This window comes from Phoxinus phoxinus (genome assembly GCF_949152265.1).
Source record: "Phoxinus phoxinus genome assembly, chromosome: 23".
In the NCBI taxonomy this organism is placed as follows: domain Eukaryota; kingdom Metazoa; phylum Chordata; class Actinopteri; order Cypriniformes; family Leuciscidae; genus Phoxinus; species Phoxinus phoxinus.
The window spans coordinates 10,506,366-10,527,279 of NC_136898.1; the positions used below are offsets into that span (position 1 = coordinate 10,506,366).

Below are 20,914 nucleotides of genomic sequence, written 5' to 3' on the forward strand. Positions count from 1 at the left end.
AGCAGATGTTAAATAACACAACGGGAGAGCGTCTGTGCCCTCAATGTGCGAAAGATTGAGCAACTCATTGTTAGCTTTTATAAATTCAATGATGATAATCTGTCATCTGCAGCGATGTTCTCCAAACTCTCGCTCTTGGCGTACTCCTGCGACTGTTGCTTAATGGCATCATTAAAACGTGATGATATGATGTCGCCATAACTCTCACGCTAATGTGATTATTCAGCTAAATTCACAGACTGCTCGCTCGTCCTGATGCATCCAGCGGATGTTTTATGGTAGTCGGAGCATGCTGCATCAGTCATAAGAGAGTTGAAATGTATTTAGGGGCGAACGGAATCATGTTTTATTCAATTACATGCAGAAGCTCAATTAATCAGTTTTTGCAATTAAGTTAAACTTGCTCATGCATCATACATGAGGACAATATCAAGGGTAGTTGCTCCAGAAGCTCCCCGTGTACTCCAGGCGCCGACTGTCCTCCACTGTGAACATGATGGAAGAGAATATATTACATTAGGAAAATTAAGATAAATACAACCTCTAACTTGCATTTTGAGCTTTCAGTCTTGAAATTAACATGAAATGCAATTTGTTGGTTAATATTTTAACAAATACAGTCTCATTATGGTGAAGAAAATGGCAGGGACGGAAAGAGTGAAATGCGTTGAATACAAAACAGCTCCTCTTTTCCCTGTTTAGTGATTCATTGCTGTTATTTGCCAGGGCTGAATTCACCGGCATCATCCGCCATCATTACCTGCCGCAGACGGAGGCTCTTCTGTGTCGTGTCTCATTGTCTGAGCCTCATACCACACTGATATACCTCTGATATTGCTTTTCACTTCTGATCTAGTCATTCCCTTGAAACAATGGCATTTCTGTGATTGATGATTTGCTTAGAGCCCGGAGTCTTCAGGGGCTGATTGATGCTGCTTTTTTGGGGGGACAGACCAGAATTTAAAGGCAATACTAAAACGAATTGCAAAATTTTCCTGCACCTCGACCTATAGGCTCTTAATTTGAATAGAAATGATTAAGCTCAGGCTTTTATATATCACTATACCTGCTCTTAAAGGAATAGTTCATCCAGATATGAAAATTCTGCCATCACATTACGGCTTACTTTTTTTCTGTGAAACACAAAAGCAGTAATTCTGTAAAATCTTCTGCCAACTTTTTTTCCTTGCAATGAGTGAATTGGGTATGAAGGGCTACCAGTTTCCAAAAATGCACAATAAAAGGAATATACAAATGATATTCAAAATCCATTCAACTCTATATACATAAGATTTCAGTACTCATATCACTTTATTAGTACACCAGAGAGGGATGTTTTGTTATATTTTAGTTATGTAAATATAATCTGTGAAGATTGTTTAAATAATATTTTTTACAGTCGTTTTAAGGTTTACAGTGTTACATTGTGATTTTCAGTGAGTAACTTTTTGCCCCAAGTTATTTAAAGATCTAGGCCTGGTTTTACAGACAGGGTTTAGATTAAGCCAGGATTAGGCCTTAGTTCAATTAGGACATCTAAGTAGCTTTTATAAACATGCTTTAGGAAAAACTGTTGTGCATCTTGAAACAAAACAATGGCACTGATCTATTTTAAGATATTGAAGATGAAGATAAGAAGTTGCTTTCAGTTAAAACAGCTCAAACAAGCATTGTAGTGGGACTAGGTTTAAGCCTTGTCTGTGAAACCGGGCACTAATGTTTTAGAAGACTTGCAATATAATGCACAAGTGGACTGTTTTTATAATAATTTTATGGTGTTTTTGTTTATTCAGTTTTGGAGTTCAACAATGCTGTCTCCATTAATTTCCATTCCATTCTATATTTTTTTCAAAATATATAAAAAAAATGGAATGACACGAGGGCTATGACAGATTTTCTAAAATGAGATTTCTCATTTTTTTAAATGATCTATTCCTTTAAATGAGCTAATGTGCTGTTTTTGTTCAGATAGCCTATTATTCTCAGAAAAAGTGAGATCAACAAAGTATCACAAACATGGGTTTTTAATGGAATGGTTCAACCCAAAATTAAAATTGGCATCATTTATTTACTCTCACCACAGAAGGAGGTGTTAGGCTCAGTGTTTCAAACTTTCATTGTTTGGAATGACAACACAGTGAAAGTAAATGGTGACTGAAGCTGTCAGTTGTCCATCTTGTGGGACACGTGAGAAAGAAAATAATGCCGTTTTGAAACAACATGAGGGTGAGTAGGCTAAATAATGTCAAAAATGTTAATTACTGGGTCACAACTCCTCAAGATTGAATTAGTTCACTATTTGTATTTACAGCGATCCCTGCAGGGATGTGGGAAATAGATATACTGGCCCTTTAAGAGCGCAGTTACCCCAGTGTGGGTAACTGCTGAAGGTAGTCAGGGGGGTGGGCTTGAGCCACGAGACAGTCTCCCGTAGACGCGAGAGTAGTAAATCCGTTCATTCACAGCAAAGGGAAGACTGCGGGGCAGCGGCTGTGATGGAAATCTGACTGAACGGGCTATTAAAGAACGGATACTTTTTCCATACACAGGGAAAGCGCGAAAAGAAATATGTTTCGCCCGTGAAATGAATCTTGGAGGAAGTAAGAGCATCTGGGACGGACTGTGAGCATCACATCTTATCTGTCCGTTACATTGACTCTTTATCTGTCCAGATCAGCGCTCGAGCGCAACACACAGCGCGAGCACACAGGAAGCTCACGAGAATATGGAATATTTGTGATGCTCCGATTGACCTGCACAGTTTTTATGTGTTTTGGGTCTAGTTTGTAAAGTTCTTCAATGTTGACCGCCTGTTTAAACGCGTCTCCTCTCTCTTCGACCGGATTGTAGCGCTTTTTGGATGATTTTAGGGACTGTTTGTCCGGATAAAGGCGACTGAAGTGGACTTTATATCTGAGGGTGATGGAGTTTCGTAGGACTTTAGATGCGCTACTCGTTGCGTTTGCTCTCATCTCTTTATCTCAAGGTAAGCTGGAGAAAATACAACACGACAGATGGCTTTATATGGATTATAATAGCAAAACAATGTGAATTAGTTGTCGACATCTTCTTTATTGCTTCTAAACGTAAATATTGTCTTATGAGTGGTGGTATTTTGTGAGGTATTGTTGTTATTTATGTTGTGGTGATTATTTTTCGTCCTTTACATTGAGATAGCCCTTATAGATAGCACCAGAACAGTTTTATTGCACACCATTTTTTAAATATTCAAAATATCGACATGTATTAGTTAAGTTATAGTAAAATCAAATTTAAAAACAAAAAAATATTACACAGGATCTCATAACTTCTAAGAGGAATATAACTTGGTTTTGTGTATTTTAATAGGACTATAACATGGTCTAATTTATTTTAATAGGAATATAACTTAAATATACAATAATTTTAGTGTAAACAGATGACTTATAGATGTATCCTTAATACATGGTGTTTATACTCGAACATATGGTCGAAACAGACCAGTTGACCCAGTTTACAGTAAATGCACTTACTTTAGGACAGATCAGCTCTTAAATTAAAGAGGATTCTCTTAGAGAGAGAGCAAAATATTGAAAAACTGCTATTTTATATAAAAAATCTTAACACATTTTCACACTGTAATATGTTTTTTTTACAGTCCTTTACAGTCTCAAGGATTTTCAGCCAGCTCAGGGACGAAGGGTGATTTGTAGTTAGAAATTTAGATGTTAAATAAGAGCTTGTGTGTGTGTGTGTGTGTGTGTGTGTGTGTGTGTGTGTGTGTGTGTGTGTGTGTGTGTGTGTGTGTGTGTGTGTGTGTGTGTTGAACCCCCTTGGCAACCTTCAGGACCCCTGGTTGCAAACCCTGGCTCTAGAACCACAATCTTGCATAGCTTGAATTGAATCGTGCTTATGTATTGCTGGCCAACAGAAGCTTTGTTTTATGGGGCAGTAAACATTGCCTCTGAGATCTGTCCTCCAATATAACCGCCGTCAAAAATCTGCCACTGAATCAAGGGCAGCACAGCCGGCAGACAAGGGATGGAATGACACGCAAAGCTTTTATTTGACTAGATCTATAGTCCAGTCTCAGTTGTGTTGTCAATAACTGTGCTCTTTATTTGTTTCATGAGCAGATCTAGTCAAACTAAAACCCTTTTCGTTCTCTATAACAGGGGCTTAAAAAAAACATCCAAAAAGTGAGTCTGAATTAGTTTGGTGTAGTTGAATTTAGTGGCATGCGTCGTCCCGTTCTTTTCCCACGCCTCTGACTTATCACTGCAGGTATGTGGCGAGATCCGCTGGCTGTCTCCTTTCACCTTCTCACACCTGATAAGGGGTTTTGAAAGAAAGGCATTGAGTTACTCTTCAACTTTTTCATTTATAGGTGCCTGATCTTTTCTGAGTGTGACTCCTGTGTATTTGTTGTTTGTCTCTGTTGCATTTGTAGCTCGAGGAGGACGTGTGTTTGCTCGGCTTCTTTTGAAGTCATTTTAAACAGCCACAAACAGCTGTCGACTCTTCCCGGATTGTCCCCAAACATGCATTTAACGACTGCCGGCCTTTGACTCGTTTGGTAATCTGACACACTTTAAACCAGATGAACCTTAGTGGAAAATGTCTTTTAAGCACAACCTTTATTTTGTATTTGTGATTAACACATTTGCATAATGGTAATACAAGTATCTGTAGCCGTTACATCCTGTACTGTATCAGTGTATGATTGGCAGCATTTCAAAAAACTCTGCTACTTCTCGCGTAAAGTGTGTCATTTAGGGTTTTCCTTTAAACATGACAGCTTATTTTGATGTGTTGCGTCTCCAGGACTGTCGTCGCTCCTTAGATCAGAAGCGAGGCATGTTTGCGCGCATGTGTATGAGAGGTGTGACTCAGAAAAGTCTGCGTCTCCCTCACACGCTCGCTCGCTTGCACAGTTACTCCTTGTCTCCTCTGTGTAAACAGTGTGCTGTCGAGAGGCTGTCAATAAGGAGGGAGATAAATGCCGCATCTCCTACTGAGCACGCTCTGATGTCTCAGTCGGATTTCTGTCCCGGCACATTCACGCTCTTTACTGGAACCTTTGGAGACAAAACAGCTCGGCAATATCTTTCCCGCACACTTTTGTTGTGTCTGCTGAGATCTTACTTAAGAATTAATACTAGCTGCACCACAAATGTTCAAATAAAACATTTTTGTATGGTTTAAAAAGTGACACCTTTGATTAGAAGCACTTTTTTTTTTTTTTTTTTTTTACAATCCAAGAGTGTAACTCATCTCCTAAAATAGCGCAATTTTATCGCCTCCTTTTTGTGGAGCGAATGGAAGCTTTTTAATTGGTCAAGAAAGGAAGCCAGAAGCACATACAGCTCTGGTTTTATGAGTCTAGTGCTGACAGGAAGTATGAATTGAACCCTAAAGACATTGGCTCTGGCTGGCGTGGCTGTGTGGGGGTGAATAGGGGACACAAAACAATGCCTTGGCATCAATCTGTCCAACCTTGTGTCTCTGGCCACGGATGAAGACAGTTTAATGGCCCTACGCATTAGTTCCAGTGACTGTGGTGACCCTCAAAGCAGTGTTCAAAATGGGATGCACCATACAAAGAATCAGAAGGGCCAAACTAAACTGCCTCAGTGTTGCCTAAGTTTACTAGTTCCCTAAGTGACTAGTAGTTTGGATTATAATTTGTTACCTTTTTAGCTTCCTTTAACACTCATCTATTTACTTGACGTGGCTTGCTTACTACGTTTTCAGATGCTCAAACTGTTAAACGTGTTGCGGAAACCAGGATCGAAAAAAAGTGGCATGCATACTGTACAAGGATTAATAGGTTTAAGGAGAGATATTGTCAGGACATCTGCATACATCATTAATTTAGATATGTTGTCAATGGGAAAAGTACACAACTTGTTTTTGACTCTCATTAAATGACTACAGATTATATCTTTTATTAATAAAATATTTTTTCCAATTTGGCACACTGACCCTGGCTGAGGTTTGATATTTGGCTTCCCTATTTAGAAATGAAGCTTCCTCTCTTTTTAATCAAAAAATTTCTCACTACTTCGATATTGACATGCCCTACAGCAGTGGTTCGGTGATTCTCTTTCCCCATCCAATAACTCGATAGTAGGAAGTGTATATCAGCAATATGTCAAGGAAGTTCATGGTTGTTCATGGGATCTTTCCAGTATCAAATGTTTCACTTGCCAGGCTGTAATAGTTGCATTGTTTTTTTCTCCCCAGCATTCTTGTCTGTTCATCCATCATCCAACCATAACTAAAATAGCAAAAAAAGGTCAATAGCTGCTTAAATCTGAGGCCCCTGGGTACATGTCTAACTGGCCTTTGTTAATCCATCCCTTACTGAGATATACATGTAATATTTCATGTGCAGCTATTAGATGCATATTTTATTGATGTATGTATGCATGTATGTGTGTTTAGCTATACATGCATATATGTACAGTATGTGTGAATGTGTGTGTACAGCGTTTGAGTTTAAGAAGCACATTTATTTAGTAGGCTAAGCTTTTGAAACACACATACATTAGCTGCATTTGTTTGTTACTTTCCTAATCCAACAGCATGGTATCACAGTAATCCTCTTTTTTGGCTTTCCCCCCCTAAACTCCTCATGATTTAGTTGTATTTTTTCTGTCTCTCAAAGGTAGGCTAGATTGTTGTGACAAACATTGTTTTTTTTACAACATTTTCATTTCACAGTAATATACTGATTAATTACACAGAAATTTCAGTTAAACACTAACTTGTTAGATGGATGGATGGATGGATGGATGGTTGAATGGATGGATGGATGGATGGATAGATAGATAGATGCACAAGTTTAACTTTTATAGGAACTTTTATTTGTTTGCCAAAGCCAATTTTTACGTGCATTTTAACTATTAGATCCTGCATACTTCCTCGCTCTTTAAACATGTAAATATACCCATTAGGATAAGCTTGTTGACGACTCTGGATAGTTTGAAGTGGGTTCTGTGGTTTATCTGTGTGGAAAGAAGCTGTGGGCAGCCGTGGGGCACTGCAGGGGCCACCTGCGTGCCAAGCCAACATACCACTAACATAGCCAGACGAAGGAATCTTAGTATCCAGGCCTGGCATGCAATTCCCACGGCATAAATTATCAGCCACTCATTTGATTATCGGATCACTTTTGCACAAAAATTAAGATCCACGACCTTCTGACAAACAACACAGTATGAATGCTCATTATCAGGGCCTGCTGAGCCAAGATTGCACACTTTCACACTGAGTAACAACTCACCCCAACTCCTAAACAGCTGGCTTGTGCTTTGAGTGTTTACATGGTGCAACTGTGTTGTCCTTGGAGAAACAGAGACCTCTGGTCTGTATTTTATTCGCTCTGTTTACTAGTTGATGCAAACAGACCCGGCTAATAGTGTATATGTTTGTGTTGGGAACACTGTAAACAAAAGGGCCCGGGGCCGTGTGTGCTCTCTCATCAGGAGCTCCAATTTAATGACTCAGTGTCTGTCTGCATGGGCACTGCTATTAGATTACCTTCATTAACACACACTGCTTTCTCGTTCTTTCCCCTCCTGGCACCTCTGTTTACACACTTTTCATGCTGTTCAACTTCGTTCCTCTGCTCTTATTTGGCTTCAACTCCCCGCTATCCTCATCAGTTGTGATCTTTGTGTTGTTTCAGTAAATAACAGTTGCCGGGTTCAGAGGGCTATTAGACATGGACATTACGTGCACGGTTGTCGTTTAAAGGCCGTGTAGATCTAAATCGCAACTTGGCAGAGCTAGAATTGGTCCTTGAGTACAATGCAAAAAATGTTGTGAATGTTTTCATTGGTGTGTGAGTATTCTTTGTCTTTGTCTCTGTCGGAGTGATTGAAGTGTTAACAGGCTGTTGTTCTTGTCTCCATAGACGTGTGGCAAGACTTTGATATTATCAGCTCTATTATAAGCTAAATAGTTTCTGTTACAGCAGGAATTTGCAGCCTTCCCTGCTGAAATTGCCATGATATAATGCTTTTTTTCTGGTTAGGTCTATATGTTATAAGATATGCAAGAACAGTGTTCTCTCTGAGCGCACAGAAAACGGCGTGTGACCGAATTTAATTCTCTTTCGCATTGCATTCTCTTGCGTATTTAAACATTCAAACGACTTCGTCACGTCCAATGATAAACTTTAGTAAAGAATTATTGAAAAAATATTATTCTAGCAGCCTGTACCCTATACCCCAGGCTTCAGCTCATGGAAGCCCATGCAATAATGCGTCCCTGGGGCCGGTTACATATAAACTCGTCTTACAAGTAAGTCTTCACATTTGTTGGACTTTGTTATAACGGGAGTTTTAGCGAGAGTCCAGAACTCAGTCACTGATAAACTTCATTTTATAAAATATATATATAAAGAGAGAGATACCATAAAAAAAAAAAAAACTCTTTTTGGAGAGTTAGGCTATATTGTCAGTGATTGTACATGATTATAGTCTTGTCGCACAATGAAATTGGTTAGCAAGTTTTCTCATAATGATTTGTGCCATAAAGAGACTAATAAATTAAAATCAACACTAAAATTTTGTGTATTCGGTCTCAGTCTCTAACTCTCAGACCAGAGTGAGAAATGAACCAGTGCTCTGGGCAAAACTGCCAACAAAAGTGACAGAAATGCCCCAGTTACCCAAAATAGGGCAAAAATGCACCCGGAGGGAATTGTCTTTAATCTCAAATCAAACATTTTATATAAATATATGTTTTTTTCACTCTGTTTCAGACCATCCTTTAGCAGTGTTGCACTCCCTAGCAGTAGCTTTAGTGGTAGTCGTCTGATATTTGTTGTTCTGTTTTCAATCTGAAAATGGAAAGTAGTTTTATTAATTTAGCTATGCATTCTCTTTGTCAGCATTTGAATGCACAACATTATTATGCAGTCCATAAATTAGTCTTTTATCTCATGTGCCTTTCTCAAGTAGGAAATTCTTTCCTTTCTTACATGTCAGTCTTCAATCCATGCCTGGACCGCTCATGTTCATGAGTCATTCTTATGCAAAACACCCACCATCTCTGCAAGCACCACTTGACTTAAATGTTAAACCTGTTAAATGTGTGATTCACTAATTGAAAGTGATTCAGCTGTGTATTTCACCAGTGCAGTGCCATATGTTGCAGATCTTCAGAAACATTCACAGGTTAGGTCTAGTGCTAAGGGAAGCCTAGGGGTTTTCCTACCCCTCATTTTGGTCATTTCCTCCTGCAATCATCAGCCATCAGCACAACAAGAACACATCCTGAATGTGATATGTTATCTCCTGGACCTCAGGGGGAGATATGCAGAGTTCCCGCTGTGCTGGGAGTAGACAAATGTTGAATATAGGCCTAATCGTCGTCCCATTCCATGCACGCTTTTCCCTGAGCATGTATTTAACATGAAGCCTGTCCGTACAGTGCAGACTACGCCCTAGTCCTTTTCATCTTTGTCTGTTTGACTTTCAAAGATCCAGTTCATGAATAGTCAGGTCGGCTCTCGATTGAAGGCTCAGCCATTGAAGACTGAGAGAATTTTAAAGAGGCTGTATAATTTTTGATGAGAAGAAAATGACTTCAAAGCCTGCTTATACTTTGTTTTACCTTTTCACTGGAATTTGACCTGAAGCTGAAAAATGGTAGTCTTAAGGGACCAGGAGACGAAGCGGTCTTCTAAGGGAACTGCGCTTGTGCTTAAAAGCGACTGGTGTGTATAGCAGAAAAAAAGATCAGGTTTGTCAAAACATCTAGATCTGCTGTACAGTCAGATTCATCACCCTGAAACTTCACTTCCTGCTAAATTTGTGGTTCTGTGTGGGCCTCACCTATTGATGTTGAGGTCAAGCGGAAAGTGTGAGGTGGGATTAATCCAGCGGAACGTGGTTCACTCACTGCTAGGAGGACCAGGAAACTGATGCTATCTCTTGGTATGCTATCCCCAACCGGGCCGCTTCCATTAGTGGGGCACTGAAGAGGTCCAGACAGCGCAGAGCAGCTGGGACGGAGCTCCACTGTCGCCACCATGCACAATTTATCTTTTATTCCCTACTTCTTCCTCTATGGAAAAGTCTAAGCCCCCCTTGAGATATGCGATATGCCATTGACATGTATTCCAGATGTGTTTTTCTTTGGCCAGGAGAGTTTGAATTACCGGAGGTCAGCAAAAACAGACTGTGGTATTATTGTACCGCTTTCATAGAGGGTTTGTACAATCTGAATGAACCCAGGCGAAAGTGTCTCAGAGTACTGATACATATCCGAGTATGTGACTGCATAAAGAGACAGCTATTCTCAGAGAAAAGCAAAGGCTACTACAATCTTTAGATTCCTCGCAGCCTGTTCTGGAAATGCCCTCACACTAAAGGAATGAGCTAGTTTGGCAAGTACAGGGTGACCAAGAGGTTGTTTTTTATGCTTCATGGCTTGATCACCTGAGGCGACTCAGAGCTCAGTGGTGTTTGAGATCGCAGGGTTTAGGGTCAGGACTTAAAGAGATTCTCACTAACAGGTCGTACCGCTGAAAGAATCGTATTTATTCCCCTCCTCTTTTCCGGCAAGTCTACTCTTGGGAATGCACAGAGGGATCAATACCTGCTGCTGGACGTTGCCACTGCCCAGCAGAAGGTTCTTGAAGTACTGTTTATTTTGTGAAGTGAGAAGGTTCTTAAAGCAATGGAGTGGCTAGATGAGCCTTAGCTTGTAGATAAGATCTGATGTGTCAGGAAGTCCCATTTGCACTAAAGATTAAGCGTTTAGAATTGGGTTATATATCAAAAAAAGTTTTTTTGTGCAGTTCTCCTCAAAAACGGAAGGCATTTCATCTCACAAAAAAAAAGGTGTGTAGTTGACATGCTATACTCAAACTATATTAGACAATTTATTTTCTGAATCTTTACTATACGTGCAGTTTTATGATTTTAAATTAATTGAACAACCACACAATATATTATGTATTAGAAGAATATATATTATATTATGTATTAGAAGAATATATATTTAATTATTCTATTATATTTTATTATAGTGATTATTATTATTATTTATTTTCAGTTTTTATTTATTTATTTATTTAGTATTATTATTTTGTAATAATACAGTCCTTTTTTTGGCAAAGTCATGCTAAATCTCTTCTATACAAGTATGCAGGTTGCACAAAGGGAGTAGGGCCTATCTCTTGTCTTTGAACGGCATCATAGCTCATGTAATGGACACAGCCTCTGAACCAACAATGGTACATAGATTTTATTTGGCTAAGGCTCTATGACTCGATGCTGTCTATTCCTGTTGGAATGAGAAATCCTCCTCATCCCCTGCAGTAAACACAACATCTTTTGCTGTTTCTTAAGCAGGAAACACATAAGCAGCTCTCGCCACAACCCCTAAAGGTGTCAAGTTGCTCTGTTGAAGCTGTCATGGAATTTCTGTGCTTGCCACTTCACTTAATCCATCCCGGTCCCCACCTCGCAGGGTCGATTCAGGCAGAAGCACACTCGTCCCAGAGGAAAACGGCAGCCCTCCTGTGTAATTTGATTTCCTTTTTGCATGTGACCGGCTTTACTTTGTCGTCTCACTGTCAGGAGCCGCAGGAGTATGGAGCACAGCTTTATGACCCCGGGTTTGTGTTCTTTCTCAAGAGCCCCTTTGTTGTTTTTAAATGCAAAAAAACAGATCAGTTAAGAAAGAGTGTCGGAAAGAACACCCCCACTTCTTAATTTAACTTAGGGTAATGAGTGCACATTTGCAAATCAATTCCCAGATTCCAGTGAAAAAAGGAGGGGTGAGGTTGTAAAATAATCAACTGTTTAAGGGGGCGGGAAGCCACTCAAAAGAATTGCAGATGAGGGTTGGGAGAAAGAAAACTTGGTTTTATCTTGGTGTTAAAGTTTTTGTTGGAGTATCAAAGCCTTGTGCTTTTATGCGATACCAAAATTTGAAATGTTGCCAAATTTTTTTAGATGTCAAAGTTCCTCTGGAACTTGTCTTATTCATCTAAGGGAAGAAAATCAAATACTTTTGTATAAATTTTGTCCTGCCCAAATAATTTTCTGCATTTAAAATTTTGCTTCTTTAGAACTAGTCAATTTATCTTTCTTTTTTGTGACCTCCAGGTTTTCACACATACTTCAAGGGAAGAAGACAATTATTAGATTGACATCTGACCTTTCTTTGTACGGTTGTCATGGAGATCATTTGGCATTGACACCTTCTCTTGGAAGACTTTTGAATATTTGCATACGTCACTGCACTTGCTGTTTTTAATCAGCTTTTGAAAATTTCCCTGAGCACGTCTTGTTACTGCATCACGGCTCGCATCATCTGTCTTTGTTTAGCTGGGCCGTGTTTAGAGATCTTATTTCCTCCCCCCAACACTGAAGATAAATATTCTTAGCGCTAAAAGCCCCTTGGGATTGATCAGAAGGATTGCCAGATGCATGTATTTCCTCCCAGAGCCGGCTCATCTCTCCCCTCTTCCTTCACACAACAAGGTCAAACCCCTATTACAGTACAAGGGCTCGATACCTTTAAGAGCAGATGAGTTGTAGTTGCAGCACCTCCCTTTATGCCCGAATCAATCTAACTGCTGGAACCATTACTAGCGTGTCACACAGCGAGATTGCCACTCTTATAAGTTCTTCCAGAGAGGACATGCTCTAATTTAAGCTGCACTTACTGGATTTAATCCTTAACATCTGGACTAAAGTTGTGCTACTGATGTAGAGTAGAATTAGCCTAGAATTTTACATATTCTGAAGTGGTTAGGCTAGGTTGTTCTGGGTGGCCACTAGGATGTTGCTAAGGTGCTCTGCAAAATTCAGAAACGAAGAATTGGCTCCTTTTAAGAACTCTTTTAATTAAATGTGAATTTAATTGGCGACACCTTACAGGAATTTGAATGTGAATGATTGACAGACAGACATTCAATTAGAATTTGTTTAAAATTCAGGAAAGAGTCTTAAAAGGCATTCAGAAAGCACAAAGTCCTAGTTAAGAAAAAACAGTACCTAGTGTTGTCAGGGTTTTCTGCTTGGTTTTTAAGAAAAGTTAACTTCTAAATTTCTGTGAGATTCTGGCCTCAACATATGACTCGGATTCCGCCTCCAATGTAACTTTATGGTAATTTTGGGGGGCATGTTCTCATCTGGTATGTGAAAATCATAAATCTGATCGCTTAGAAATGTAATCCTTCACAAGCCGCATGGATTGAAGTATCATGTCTGTAGTACAAATGTACAGTATGTGACTTCAAAAAGATTGACTTGCCTTGGCGAGCACCATTAATAATTAATGCAGGCAAGATTGTCTCAGTTTTATTTCACTCTGCGACCAGAAATCAAGCACTTCCCACAATCCACAGTGGAGCGAAGCAGCCATTTGTGACGAGGTTATTAAAATTAAATCACCTTTGTTCTGCCTTATTCACTTCCTTATTTAAGCACTTCTTTCCTACCTTGTCTGTACCAGAGACATTTTAATGTTCATTTCCAAGTGTTGTATAAAAGATTCTCGTAGAGATGTTATCTGCTTTAAAGTGCACCGTTTCCCCAAGGGTTGATTTATCTTGCAGGGTTAGAGACCACATAGTTCCTCTTTGAGTCCTTACGTTTGTCAAAATCCCCAAACATCCATCGTTGGACTTGTTTATTTCAAGTACCGGTTCTAGCACCTCACAATGGGAACTCAGGGAAACTCGGGGTGAGAGATTAATCAGCTTTCCAGATGTTGTTTTCCACTTCCGTATGCACATTCGGTCGCACTGTTAACCTGTCCCATGTCCCCCTGGTCTTCTAGAGGTCACATTTAGGTGAGGTAGCTGCTATGTTAGTAGCCGTTTAGCTCAGTCTTTACTTTCCATCTCTTTCCCTGCTTTCCATCTCTTCTGTGGCAGGTCGAGAGTGTTTGGCCTGTTTTATTTATAAGTCTGTTCTTGGATTCTTATCCCACTGTTTCTCCTCCACCCCCTGCCAACCGCAGTCTGTTCGGTAGTCCATAAGTGTCCGCTAAAAGCTATTAGCCAAACCCTGGCGGTCTCCGCTCCCTTAACTCAGCGGGGCCACTAGGCTTTTTGTTTTCAGAGAGTAGAAGGGCAACAGTCCTGGGGATTCGGAGGTGAACACAAAGCTTGCGGTTTGGCCTTTCCCGTCTCTCGTGGACGGAGCCCAATGTACTACTACTGTAAGGTCATTGTGTCATGTTATTCATGGCCATGGTAAAGTGGTTGGGAATGGGTTTGTTTTAAGTTGCATTAGTCTCTGGCCCAGGGGTGTTTATTCACTTGACTGAATATGAAGTAATAAAGCAAAGCCTTGCAGATCTGAATGGTAAGAAATAATCCTTGAAAGCACTTTCTGTAATGCCAGGTTCCTAGTATAAACAGAGGGCTGTTCGATTAGACTTTATCTCTATGTGCACAAACTGCATTAGTGTGTTTTTCAACGTAATCCTGTGTAACTTTTTGGTGGATTTTGGGGTGGTGATGGACGTTTTCCCAGGGGGATGTCTGTAGCTTTTTGTTACAGCTATCACACATTATTCATCTCCAACTGAAGGATGTTTTCATCATCCCTCTCTCTGACTGCTGGAAGTCACAGTCGCTCTCCTGTCACGAATTTTAAACCCCACTATAATTGTTGCCGCCGGGATTGGTAATTATTTCCAAAAATCACCATGCACAATGACTCACTTTCATCCCCAGATATCTCCCGATGGCTTAAATTCTTTAGTCTTGTTGAGAAATCAGTTTGTGTTGTTGTTATTCATCCGTAATTGTCCCACCACCACACTGTCATTCAAATTGGGAGGGAGAAAAGCAATTTCAAAGCTTTCTGAAAGCCTACCTGAATTACCATACCACCGGTCCCCCCCACCCAACAACTGTGCGAAACAAAAAACCCTTGGCAGTCAGCATGAATTCCTATGCGCCTTAAAACAGAAGACAAATTATATATACATATCCAGGCATTCCAGCTGCTGCGGGATTGAAATGCACGTCTGTTTTCTTTGATAGCTGTTGAATTTAGAGCGTGTAATTTTCATACTGCTAGTTGATATAACGTGCAATTGAGCAATACATATGTATAACGCCTTAATTTTACCTCGCTGAGGGGGAAATTGTATTTTACATCCTTGTCAAAAGTGACATTAATAATCAACTTGTAAAGATGGCATTGGTATAGCAGGTGCTGGATCTGAAATTGTGCATCTTCTTGGCTAACCTCCAACTGGAATTAATGGAATAGAATGGTTTTGGGTGTGAAGTGAGAATTTTTGCTCTTTCATTAGAGTAAATTGATGTGTTGTTTTTTTCGCAAAAAGTAGTCATCAAATTACTTTATTAATACTGATTTTTACAATGTTTCTTAACCTCGTGACAAGTTTCTGTCCGCACTCAGGGACAATTTTGCCTGACATCACAATGACAGAACTTATTTAATGTTTAATTTACTGTTATATGGACCTTGATTTTAGACCAGTGAGATTTCCTGTTGGTCATATTGCTTCATAAATATGAATGCAAATATGAACTATTAAATTATTATTATCGGTGGTCAACAGTTATTATTGTAAAACACAATTATTATTGTTAAAATAATATGCAATATTCATAATATTTACATAATTTATAATATTAAATAAACAAATGCATATGTACATTATGGAATTGTTTTGCATATTTAAATTAGTGGCTATCACCTCCACAGAAATGCTCCCACTCTCCGCTCTCTCCAAAGTTACTTAGTATTTTGTCCCCCGTATTTTTCTTGCCTAAAATAGTATGCATGTAAAGGTTCATATAAATATGACATTTAAAAAACACTGAATCAAGTTGTTATTAAAATGTAATCGAATTGTGTGTTGAATCACATTGAACTGTTTAGAAATAGCAAAAATTGTCAAATTGTGAAGCAGTGAATCATGAATCAATCAATCGCTGTCAAAGATTCACAACTGCGCATGTATTGTGTTATACTTTGAGTTGCATATTGCTATTGTTTATATACCAGATTTTCTCAATAGCATGTAACGCAAATAGTGACCACCGATTCTCTCTTACAGGATCTCGACCCAGACTGGAGGATGCTGCGCCACGGGTTGTCGAACACCCCTCAGACCTCATTGTTTCCAAAGGTGAACCCGCCACGTTAAACTGTAAGGCCGAAGGTCGGCCGACCCCCACGGTGGAGTGGTACAAAGATGGCGAGCGAGTTGAAACAGACCGAGAAGATCCGCGCTCCCACCGTATGCTCCTCCCCAGCGGCTCCCTCTTCTTTCTCCGAATCGTTCATGGAAGGCGCAGCAAGCCCGACGAAGGGGTGTACGTGTGCGTAGCGAGGAATTACTTGGGCGAAGCTGTCAGCCGTAATGCCTCTTTGGAGGTCGCAAGTAAGTCAGCTCATTTGTACTCTGATCCTTGCCTCGTGGCCTCTTCCTCAATCTCTCCTGCAAATTTCTGCAGTGCTCATCTCATTTTTTCCCCCTTCTATAAAGCTTTCCCATTTTGTCCTGCTCTCCTCATCTTTTTCCCTTCTCCTCCATCTCCACTCGATCTTGTTTAGTCTTCCACTGGCTGCGGCGGCCCATAACCATCGTCCCTGGATGGAGTGAAGCACTGAGGTCATTGTTAGTTTTAGAGGAGGTAATCTGATTTGTGGTATTAATGTAGATGGATGTTAGCTGGTATTCGAGATAAATTCAACCCCAGAAATAGCCAAGAGAGGAGCGTAATGCTGGCTGCTTCCAGGTGACAGATGTTAGTTAAAAAAAAAGAAACTACCAGCATCTCAGTGTTTCTCATGGAATGGCTCCAGGTTTGAGCAGCAGGGCTCGCCATATCCAATACACACTAATTAAATGCTGATGCCACTATTTGATTTCGGTCATTAGATTATCGCCAATTACATTATGCTTCTGCAACGTTATGTTTTTGTCATGCGTCCTTAGACCGATCGCTCTGTGATTTTTAATACAGAATCGTTTCTAGGTGGCCTGTAGACCTGCCGAACTTATATGTCGTCGTCAAAGGACAGATTCTTCACCTGCTCGAGTATTTCACCATCTGGTCTAAGATATCAGCGAGACATAATAGTCCCCATGTTCTGGCACTGCTTGGAAAGAATAGCACTATTCTCACACAATTCAAAGCCAGAACGCAGATTCGGTCTCCAGCTACTCATAAATCCTGTCTATGAAATTCCTCTTTCGTCCATTACTATTTCAAAATGCTTTAAAATCCAAAGCATTTGCAATTCAGTCACACTCAGCTGTCTAATTAGGATCTGAGCCTCCATGTTGAGCTCCAACGTGATTTATCATGCCTGCTGCAATATCTTTATTTAAAAGGGAAAGCAAAAACAGCCATATTACTTTTGATGTCTGCCGGATTTATTGAAGTTGCAGCTCTCCAAAGCTATAAATAGCAATTATTTACTGCATGATAATATTAATTCTCAATGAGTTTTTTCAGATTGGATTTCTTTTCAGTTAAATTTTTATTTCTTCTTTCTTATCAGGCGAGGTTAAAAGCAATGAAAATTGTATTTCTCTCATATTTCCATATCAAAAATATTAGATTTTTCAAATTGGATTTGAACAATATCTCCATTTAGTTATAGGACTGACTGCTTGATGCTATTACCAAAGCCATTAACCTACATTTCAGATTCATTTATTAGTGATATCCGGCGCCAAACAGCCACCTTGCGGTTTCAAAACTCCCAGTTCATTGTAAGTTCATGATCCATGAGGGTTACGGAACAGATGGTCTGTTGAATAAAACATTTTTTTATTGTTGTTGAGAAAATTAGTTTTCCAAAGTTGCATTTAAGATGGTGGTTTAGCTTCTGAATACGATAGAGTCAGACTATAAATTTTATGATTGGAAATTTGTATGACTTGGTAACTCTTTTTACAGCACCATCTAAAAAAATACGCTTTTACTTCAGTCAACCGAAAACAAGCTAAACACATAATCAGACATCTGAAAATCCCAAGTTTACCCTTACAAATGAAAGCTTTTTGGATGAGTTCTTCTCACATTGAGCAGAAACGTTTGCAGTCCATGTGCCTCGGACGAGACTGTCATTATCATTAACTGTAGACTGAATGTGCACAGTGGAAAGAATTCTGGTTCACAAATAGTTCTAGAACCCCATAGGAGTTGATTCTAGGTCTAGATTGCTGAACCGCACATCCTCGCCAGTTATCTGTCCTATCCTTTATCCTTGCTCCCATCATCCTGGTGGCCTACATCATTAGTTATGATATGTTTGTCCCTCCGTGAGATGACAATGCGACATTTCCTCTAGGGATGTCTGCAAAAATGGCCTAAAACAAGAAAGAATCACATATTTTCGAATATTAAACCTTTGTATGCATGTATATACGTGTGTGTATATATATATATAAATACATATAAATGCCCAGAGGCTTGTTTTAATATATATATATATATATATATATATATATATATATATATATATATATATATATATATATATATATATATATATATGCATTTTTCCCCCTCAACTTCACAATGCAAATCTCCATTGAGGCCAGTTATGATAGACTAGCGTAGTGATTTTGACATCATAATGTGATTGTGACATCATAACGGGTACATTAAAGTATGACTGCTCACATTTACACCTCAGCTCTCATTCGCCAACTTTGTCGTTATAATCCTTTATGACTTTTTCTTCTGTGGAACAAAAAATTATATACAGTAGTCCACATTTGAAGTGGATCAAAAACGTTCATCAAAGTTGTCCTAAGACAAGAACGGGTATTGTTCAAAATTCATGTAACTTTGATGAAAGGTTTTGATCCATTTCAATGTTGACTATATTTTGACAAATGTTTCAACTGTTTTGTCTATGTAATGGAAGTCCAAAACAACATAAAAAAACAGAATATTTTCTTTGTGTATTTCACAGTGGAAAGAAAGTTATACAGGTTTGGAACAACCGTATGACAGAATTTTCTTTCTTTTCTTTTTTTTTTTGAGTGAACTGTCCCTGTAATATCCCTTTAATCCAATAAAACATTCGAATAGCTGATTTTTGATTAACTTCTGTGGGCATTGATGAGATTTGGGCACATAGTGCCAGCTCTCTGCCACAGAGATCATCTTTCTCCATCGTGGCACAGCTCCGTGAGCCAGGTGGTGGGCAGGAGATGGGGATGAGGGGTCTGCTGGCAGCCACAGAGCTTGTCTGGTTCACAGGTTTTGGGGGGTTGGAAGAGATGGGTATATATAGAGAGAAAGGGAGGTAGAAAGATAAATAGAAAGGAGAAGGAGGGAACCCATATGCCAGGCATGTTGATCTGCCACCAGCAGGCAGCGTGTCGTACATTAGCAGGGCACAGATCTTCGGTCAAACGTGAGATGTTCTGGTGAGAATAAACAGGCTGTTGGCTTGGTGTGCGTGGGAGGGACTGAATTCCCAGAGAGTGTTTTAACAGCCTGTTTATATATGCTGCTTTTGAAGGCGGTATTTATGGTTGAGGTGATGAGTTATGTAGGCACAGTTACATTACTCAGATGATGAAGCCAGAGCTGGGATGATTTACAGTGACAGAATCCTCACACTTTAAATGATAGATGAAAGGGAATGGTTCTGTGTTGGTTCATCTGTGGTTTATTACTTTTTAAATGATGCTCCGCATTTGCTGTCGCCCCTCTTTATACTTTTGCATGGCTCATAAGGGCTTATGGGTAAACATCAGCCTTTTGGAGCATCTAATGAAAGTTGTTTGGGGGGGGGTCAGGCCTGGTTTCCAGGGGAACAGGTGAAGACAGAAGAACAGCTGTCCTGTGGAATGTTGGGAATGAACAGGTGAAAGGAAGATACTCTTGTTCTCTGTTTTGATTGCCTGTGAGAGGTGGGACACTTTTTCACTTATGGGGAGAGTTCCAAAAACCTGTTGTACTGCAAAAACACAGGTCAGAAAGTGTGTGTGTACATGTAAAAGTATGTATGCGTGTGTGTGTGTGTGTATATATATATATATATATATATATATATATATATATATATATATATATATATATATATACCGGTATACACTTAGGAGTGGAACTAGGGATGCATAGAGATTAATCGCAATTAATCGTTTGCAGAATAAAAGATTTTGTTTACATCATATATGTGTGTGTACTGTGTATAATAATTATGTATATATAAATATACAAACATGCATGTATAATTTTCATAAATAAATATATTTATATATTATTTATAATTATATATAATATAAATTATATTTAAATATAAAAATGTATATAAACATGTAAATATTTTTTAAATATATACATGCATGTGTGTGTATTTATAAATACATAATTATTTTACACAGTACACACACATATATGATGTAAACAAAAACTTTTATTCTGCAAACGATTAACTGCGATTAATCGTTATGCATCCCTAAGTGGAACGGATCGCAGTTGCTCTTTGGATCTTTGTTATTCAGTATTCATCTCTGCTTGTAATTTCTGCATTTGTTTTTTATGTTATTAATGACTGTTCACTTGTTTTAAATAATGTCTGAACATTATCAGTTAGGCTAGTAGTTTTTGATTTAGTAGTAGCTATCGAAGAACCTCAAGTGAGCTTTAATAAATGAAAAGCAAAGTATGTGTGTATATATATATATATATATATATATATATATATATAAAATGTTTTGCTGATCCATGAATTTTGTGACCCGAACACTGATATACATGTATATCTACATATACAAAATTATATACAAAATTCACAAAAAAAAACAAACATATATATATATATAAGTAAGGAAGAAAGTCTGAATTTGGCCATTCTGCTGAAGGAAAGGTTTTCTTATGGGTCACACTGTACCTCTAGGGTTAAAGCTGGAGACATCCTGACAGATAAGCCTATTTATG

The 20,914-nt window shown here is 38.9% G+C and overlaps 1 protein-coding gene across 2 annotated transcripts in view; it reads left to right on the top strand.

Annotated features, from left to right (window-relative positions):
• Positions 1–2,379: 2,379 nt before the first annotated feature.
• Positions 2,380–20,914, top strand: part of robo3 (roundabout, axon guidance receptor, homolog 3) — a 90,366-nt gene continuing 71,831 nt past the window's right edge. Inside the window, exons 1-2 of one of the 2 annotated variants that reach the window (XM_079599639.1) lie at positions 2,380–2,986; positions 16,057–16,383. In XM_079599639.1, the coding sequence (XP_079455765.1) occupies positions 2,923–2,986; positions 16,057–16,383 (391 nt within the window). In that variant the 5' untranslated portion in view covers positions 2,380–2,922. The remainder of the gene's footprint in view (positions 2,987–16,056; positions 16,384–20,914) is intronic. The other variant, XM_079599640.1, reaches the window with a different exon arrangement.